The sequence below is a fragment of the Camellia sinensis genome, chromosome 2, assembly GCF_055761805.1.
Source record: "Camellia sinensis isolate YWXY chromosome 2, ASM5576180v1, whole genome shotgun sequence".
Taxonomy (NCBI): Eukaryota; Viridiplantae; Streptophyta; class Magnoliopsida; order Ericales; family Theaceae; genus Camellia; species Camellia sinensis.
In genome coordinates, this window is record NC_138962.1 from 220,880,338 (window position 1) to 220,887,916 (window position 7,579).

The 7,579-nt window shown below is 32.4% G+C and overlaps 2 protein-coding genes and 1 long non-coding RNA gene across 6 annotated transcripts; all 3 read left to right on the plus strand.

Annotated features, from left to right (window-relative positions):
• Positions 1-289: 289 nt before the first annotated feature.
• On the plus strand, positions 290-3,159 carry LOC145819810 (protein RRP6-like 1). 2 transcript variants are annotated; one of them, XM_082913667.1, is made up of 8 exons: positions 290-391; positions 843-893; positions 1,685-1,793; positions 1,981-2,028; positions 2,151-2,677; positions 2,772-2,831; positions 2,923-2,976; positions 3,066-3,159. In XM_082913667.1, exons 1-5 carry the CDS (start codon positions 351-353, stop codon positions 2,217-2,219), a joined length of 318 nt encoding a protein of 105 aa, XP_082769793.1. In that variant the 5' UTR covers positions 290-350; the 3' UTR covers positions 2,220-2,677; positions 2,772-2,831; positions 2,923-2,976; positions 3,066-3,159. The 2 variants fall into 2 exon arrangements, with proteins under 2 accessions (XP_082769793.1, XP_082769792.1); XM_082913666.1 differs by having other exon boundaries at positions 2,151-2,831.
• Positions 3,160-3,237: 78 nt separating this feature from the next.
• Positions 3,238-5,819, plus strand: LOC114291638 (uncharacterized). 2 transcript variants are annotated; one of them, XM_082913668.1, is made up of 7 exons: positions 3,238-3,357; positions 3,510-3,615; positions 3,700-3,840; positions 3,928-4,051; positions 4,205-4,321; positions 5,232-5,339; positions 5,624-5,819. In XM_082913668.1, the coding sequence occupies exons 3-7, from the start codon at positions 3,838-3,840 to the stop codon at positions 5,629-5,631; spliced, it is 360 nt and encodes a 119-aa protein (XP_082769794.1). In that variant the 5' UTR covers positions 3,238-3,357; positions 3,510-3,615; positions 3,700-3,837; the 3' UTR covers positions 5,632-5,819. The 2 variants fall into 2 exon arrangements, with proteins under 2 accessions (XP_082769794.1, XP_082769795.1); XM_082913669.1 differs by having other exon boundaries at positions 3,284-3,419.
• LOC145819811 (uncharacterized) lies at positions 4,356-5,206 on the plus strand. Of its 2 annotated transcripts, none has more exons than XR_014360586.1 (3): positions 4,356-4,701; positions 4,792-4,886; positions 5,120-5,206. It is a non-coding gene; the product is annotated as an uncharacterized LOC145819811 (long non-coding RNA). The 2 variants fall into 2 exon arrangements; XR_014360587.1 differs by having other exon boundaries at positions 4,376-4,664; positions 5,120-5,186.
• Positions 5,820-7,579: the final 1,760 nt, after the last annotated feature.

The window sequence follows — 7,579 nt, forward strand, 5'->3', positions numbered from 1 at the left end:
AGGTTTCAAAGAACACATGATCCAAATATGGGGGTTTCGAATCAGATATGTTGGTAAGCTCCTTCGATTTCTCTTTTGATTTTGAATTTCTTATTATTCCTGGAATTAGCACATAGATTCCTCCTAGAAAAAATTATGATTTCTGGGTTATTTTCGAACCTCCAATTCCGATATATTCGATATAATCGAGAACGTAATCATTGTTGTTGCTTTGGATTGTCCACAGGAGTTCAGATTGCGGAGAGATCGAATTGCAGTGACCTTGTTTTCATGTAAATTGATTTGGTGTCTCGAGTGTGAATGCGTGGAGTTGAAAGTTCCTGTAGAGGATGAGGACCAAGGTTTGAAAAATGGATGTGAATTTGAGACTGGTGGTGGTAAAGAGAGCAAGGTGAATAGTAGTAGAGATGATCAATTTGAAATGAATATCAACCAAGTGAGCAATTACAGCTATGGAGAAGCTGAGGTATTGACTAATGATATTGAAGGTAATGCAGTCATTTTGTTTTAAGAAGTTTACCTTACGTTTGTATTTTTTACTTTGTTTAATTCAATTCATTTTTCTTAGTAGATTTTCCCAAATATGGATGTTTGCACTGCTTTTGCAGTTGCGGTTAATGCAAACATCACTCAGAACTATGTTGGTTCTAGAAGTTTTATTCAAGAAACACAAGTGAGTTTCTGAACCTCTTCCTTGCATTTTTAGCTCATCATACTGCTAACAAAGAGTAGGTCTGTATATAATTATTGAAACATCCACTTATCTGCTGCTTTCTCTTGTTTGACTCCTCCCTACATCCAGTCCCTGTATTCTGTAAGATTGACCAACCAACTCGTTGCAGATACCAGAATGCAGATTGGAGACTTCGCCCTCTCCCTGATGAGATGCTCAGGTACGTGTCTGTTTGTGACCAATGATCCTTACTTTCCTAATTTCTTGCCTGCCTTTTTCATCTTGTTGTTTCTTTTGTTTTATTGTTTTTAGTTAGGAGTTTTTGTTTTGTTTTTGAGATGTGAAGGTACTTTGAATAAGATATGGACAAATGTCTTGTTTGGAACTCCTAATTATTTGTGAGGAAAATAAGTTGGCTATCTTTATTTCTTAAGGGTGGACAATTGAGTGGTAAAAGGTTCCAAAAGTATATAAGATTATCGTACAATCCACTAACCTCGAAGAAGTTACTGCACCCTGCATTCTGCCATGCCACTTTGCCCATTGGGTTTGAGTTGACATTTTATTTTACTGGACTTTTCCTTATGAATTACACAAGAATTTTGTTTTCTTCAACACAATGAAAATACACAAAAGAACAATCAATAAGAGGAATATAAAATTTTATTCTAGATGCTCTAGCAGTGCTTTGAATCTTGCAGTTTTCACGGTTGGCACTCACACTCTTGCTTCTCAAACTGTGCATTGAGGAAGGATCTTGGGCAGTCTTCATTGTCCCCCATGGTCTTAGAAATTAAATCTGAACCATTTTATGTGAATTGTATGTTGGAATTAAAAAAGATAGCAAGAATATTTAAGTGAGTAATGCTCTCCGTTCATGTTTCAAGGTGTAGGGCATTCAATTTGACAGATTCTGCCCTCTGTATCATAGCAGTTCATGTTTGAGTATTTTTATTTGATTATTTGTGTGTCACCCAAATCATCAGACTTATCATATTTTGTTTTTATTAGATATGCCAGAGAAGACACACACTACCTGTTGCATATTTATGATTTAATGAGAATTAGGTTGCTTTCAGCATCCACTGAGTCTGAAAATTCTGATGAACCGCCGGTGGAGGTATGACCTTTATAAGCTATGAACATTCCGTTCTCTATGCATATATATTGAAAGTACATAAGGTATTTTAATAACTATTTCACTTAGCAAATTGAAAGAATAACCTTTTTTAGCAATAAGATGTTTCGTTGTTGCTGCTTTTGATTCTTGGTTATTGTCAGTGATGGTTTCTTCTTGTTCGAAGCAGGGATTTGAAGTGATAGATATAATTTTTGATGTCAAGCACTGCTTACAGGTGCATTTTTCATAGCATATATGCTAAAGAAGAGCAAATTTTCTCTGGCAAGATTTATTTACATCATACTTGTAGTTCTTTGTGCTATAAATCTTGACAATAATTATGAATATGCATTGCAGGGATTTGTTGGGATGGCTAAGGATCTTAACACTATTTTGCTATCTCTTTGGAGCAATGTTTTCAACTAAGCATTCATCATTCAGATCTCCAGTTAACTACTTCTTGTTCTGTTACCAATTATGAGTCCTTCAAGTCTGATTGTTCTTCCTCGTGTCTTTCATGCATTATTCTGATCTTGGTGGCTTGGATTGTGTAATGTGTCTCATTAAATTGTTATAAATGTTGATTACATGTCCTAATGTCTCAAGAGAGAGATTTTATAATGTTTCAAGATACAAAAAGCAATGTTAGTTTTACTTTATTACGGAAATCTTCTTCTTGCCATCAATGAACCTAATTACGGAAATCTTCTTCTTGCCATCAAAAAATTTAATTTCCTAAAAAGTGAACCTAATTTTCTAAAGTCAAATATGATAATTTATTTAAATTCTCAAAACTTTTTTTGGAACAAATTTTTTTCTTTGGCAGTTAGGAAGTGGTGGTGTTATAGAAGCTGACAAATTTCCTTTTTGCCTGCATAAATGAGGTGTGATTATATTCTTTTCATTATCTAACTTGTTGATGGTAACATTCTTATAATTTTTGTGCTTTTTTTTGTTTAACCCTTTTTTTAATCATAGGAGCAAATTAAGCATGCTGACAAGCAACTCATGTATCAATGCCGCTGTTCTTTTCTTGAGGTTAAGTAATTGAATTTATTACTTGACATAAATATGAACATTTTAGGTTAATTTCTAGATTTACTTAATCCTTTAAAATTGGTATGTACAGATTTACAATGAACAAATCACTGATTTGTTGGATCCAAGCCAAAGAAACCTCCAGGTAAAGCTGTTATGTCAATTATGTTGTTTGAATTTTTGTGAAATGGTTATGTGGTTTGCTTAAGTTTTTTGTGTGGTTTTTCTTTCTAGATAAGAGAAGATGTCAACTCTGGTGTCTATGTTGAGAATTTGACAAAGGAATGTGTATCTACAATGAAAGATGTCACACAACTTTTAATGAAGGTTAGCATAGTCATTCTTCATCATCTGCCTCCTCTTTCTTCTTTTTTGTTGGTTTGAATTTTAAGGTGTTAAAAGATATTATACATGGTTGGCCACTTCTTATGAAATGTTTATGGTTTTTTGGCTTCAGATATATTCACAATGCAATATATATGAAGCAGGACAGAAGAAGGTGGCTTTCAAATATCTAACAGAGAAGGTAATTTGTTTATATCTAATGAAGCACCATGCTGAGATTGTAAACTCTGTCCGCTTCCTCTGGTTGGTATTTTGTGAAATCATTTTGGTATTATTGAGATTATGGTTAGTTTTGAATTTCATTATTTGACTTTCAACTTTTACATAATGCAGCACATATGAAGCACATCATAATATGATTTTCAATATCTTGTGGGAAATGGTTGTGTGCTCCAATATAAATATGAAAATCAGTGCCACCAATCTGTTGAAAGTTATTGTAAGTGTATTCAATTACCTGGAGTAGTTATCTCCAACCTCTTCTACTATTGTGTGTGACTCTCTGTTATCTTTCTCATGATAGGTACCATATATTGATGCTAAAATGGCTTCCACTCATGTTGTGCCTGCTCTTGTAACTCTTGGCTCTGACCAAAACTTGAACGTAAAATAAGCAAGCATTGACGCATTTGGAACTGTGGCACAGCATTTTAAAAATGACATGGTATATATTTTTTGGTGTTGATCTGATATTGACATTTTAATAAAGCAGATTCAAGGAATCTGGCTGATCAAATTTTATACTTGCTAGATCGTGGACAAAATACGTGTTCAAATGGATGCTTTTCTTGAAGATGGATCACATGAAGCTACAGTTGCTGTGGTCCGTGCATTGGTGGTGGCTGTCCCACATACAACAGATAGACTTAGAGATTATATCCTCAACCCTTTTTCCTTGGGGAATTACTGTCAGTGCTTGAAAGAATTCAGAATATTTCATGCCTTCCTATCTAGTCATTATATATATATCATTTGTTCCTCGTGTTATTCAATATATTACAATCTTTATTTTCCTTGACTTGGTATACATCTATTATCAAAGATTTTCCAACTTACAACCACACCACCTCCATCAAGTGATGTGATGCGTCGCCATGAGAGAGCTAATGCATTTTGTGAATCCATCCGTGCTCTAGATGCTACAGGTTTGCTCCTTTCAAGATCAGAAACATTTCTTTTTTCGTTTCAACCTGTGTGAGTTCAATGCTTCTTGTGGAGTACAGTGTCATGTTTATTTGTTTCTAGTGGAGATATCCACAGCCAGTAATCAATATAGTACTAATTTTGGTTTTATTTTTTTGGGCTTTTTCCTTACGTTTCTTCATCTTCTTCCCCAACATGATCTTTATATCTAATAAATAATAGGTCACCATTGTGAGAAATGAAGAAAGTGGAAACTTTGTATGCACTGTGGTCCTATGAGGAAGTACCGATAGTATATTAGATGACCTTGAAAGAGCAGTTGATGATGGTGTGAATACATACAAGGTAATTCTGTCCAACACATCTACGATACTTATTTTAGGTAGGTCATCTTTTATAAAAAGTATTGCATCAGTTTCTACTGGACCTTAAGAAGCTAATCTGAATGTGGCTTTATGCATCTTTGTGCTAGGCAATGTGCAGGGACAGTTGTATAGTACCTAGAGCTGCAGCTACTGAAATTGAGTTGGCTAGAAAACTGAAGGAGTTTTCTTTTAAGGAAACAGGGTACGTAGTTTCCTCTCTCTCCATAAATAGATAGATATGATGCATGGGTATATTATGAGATATGCCATGTTGAGATATGTTATCAACCATGAAATGATTAATATTGTAAGAACGCCTCAAGATACTCCAACATATATTTCAATTCCCCGATTAAATGATGTAATTGTTGTGTGTGGGGAAACCTTGGAGGTGGAGATGGGGGTTTGTTACTTTGTTTTTTTGTTTATGTATAGGGTCCTGAATTAGTTAAGAGGCAATGACTCTTGTTATCTTCCTCTATTGAGAGAAGTTTTACCTTATGGCACTTTTTGTTGTCAAAATTATCTTTTGATCATTTTTTTGCAGATGTTTACACCACAAAGATGTTTCAGCTACTGCTAGCTGCTTATTCAACAATAAGCATTCAAGATGCTTCTCTCTTCTTGGGAATGAATGAGGATGATGCTACAAACTGTAAGTTTCTAGTCTTTCTTGTGTTACAAACTGTATTCAACAATAAGCATTCAACAATAAGCATTCAACATTGGCCCAGATTTTTGGTTGGATTCAAATTTGAAAAGCATTTTTATTTTTATTTTTATTTTTTCTTTATATGTATTTAGTGCTTCTTGGTATGTGATAAAATCTTCTTGTTAGTGCTTCTTCAAGTTTTAAGTACTATTTATAAGTATTGGGTACGAATTCTTCAATTTGTGTTTATTTTGGTGAATCTCGTTACAGTTTATGTTATGATGCAGGCATGTAGACCAGTGAAGACTACAACTTTAATGCTAAGACATGATTTTTGTATATATGTTAGTTTGTGATTAATGTTAAGACATGATTTTTGGATATATGTTAGTTTGTGGTTAACGTTTTGGATTTTGGATACGTTAATTTTGTGGGTAATGATGATTGGATATTAATTGAATGAGAAAGTGAATTAATGCTTCATTACAACTATTTGAATGGGAGTTGTTATTTTTTAATGCTTCATTACAACTATTTGAATGGGAGTTGTTATTTTATATTAGTGTTATTACAGATATTTTTTTAGTTCAATCAAATAAAGTTAGTACAATTTCCAAAAAAAAAAAAAAAAAAAGGGATATGACAGCGTTTTTACAAACGCCTCTGAAACCTTACATATTAATGGTCATATTTGTTTAAAAAGATATGACGGCGTTTTTCAAAAAACGTCGCTAAATATCGTCAGTGACGTCAGCGTGTGTTTAGGAGGACATTTGGCGGCGTTTTTAAAAACGCCGCCTATACTAATATCACGACGTTTTTAAAACGCCATAAAGCTATAGCGATGGCCGCGTCATCGGCGTTTGGTGATAAGCGTCACAAAAAGAATTGGTGGCGTTTTTGGCACTTTTAGCGGCGTTTTTTAAACGCCACTAAAAGCTGAATTTCCTGCAGTGAGGTTAGTCTCAAGTAGTTGTTATCTAACATTTGGTGTGGATTTAATACTCTCCCGTTATGCGAGTCTTGAGTTAAGAGGAACTTATCTTGAGAGGTCGGAACAAATTCTCAAGTTATAATCTTTAACTCAGAATGAACAATAACAAACAATAAGACACCTTGGTAAACACTACAAAGAACGCTGCCTTAAATTTACGAGAGAGGAGGAAGATTTTCTTGTAAAAAAAAAATGTGATTAAGAAAAAAGGTCATGAATCCAGATACGCTCGTGATTTGATAAATATAGGATTTGCATTGAAGTGGCTGGGTACTGTCAGATTTGTTGACGTGTAGTTTGAAAAGTTGATTATTTTAATTAATTTTTTTAATTTTTTAATCTAGTTCAAAAAGTTATATTTGAAAAAATAATTTTTTTTAATTGATTTGATAGTTGTAAGAAAAAAATGAAATAATTATAAATTAGATATAATATTTTATTTTATTGACTACTTTAATCTATTTTATTATGGGAGATTTGATCAAAATTTTCTCATAATAAAATTTTAATGCATTAAAGATAAGTACAAAAAAAATTCTTAAAAAATTCAACACTTACCTCTATTACGAAAATATACTTAATGAGTAATTTAATTTTTTAAACTTTAAAATAATATAACTTTTGATTTAGATGTCGATTTTTAATAAAAATAATATTTTTATAATCATCTCATCAAAATCTATCAAATAAAATCCATGTTAATTATAAAATTTTAAAAAAATAAAAGATACCATCGAAATTGACAGAAATAGTAACATATTACCCTATTTGACAATAACATGTTACTGTGAACTAGATTAACATATTACTCTCTCACAGTAACATGTTATTCTGATTCATAGTAATATTATACACAACATTTTTAAACTTGTATAAAATAAAATAAAAGTGTTCCTCATTAAAAGAGTTTTATGATATATATATATATATGTGTGTGTGTGTGTCCGCGCGCGCGCGCGCACATGGATAATATTGTTCAAAAAAAATTATTCCGTCATTACTCAATTATGCACATCTTTCTTAGAGAGATTTATAAAACAAAATAAATTTAATTGTCTTTTTCATCAAACAATAATCCAATAAAAAAAATTAACTAAATTATTTTTTTATCTTTATTAACTATTTTGGATCAAATAATCCTTTCCAAACAGAGCCTTTGAATATGACTAGTTTGAGCGTGCTCAACAAGTAATAATACAACTGTTATATTTCACACTCCGTTTATTTGAATAGAAAAAAATATATATTT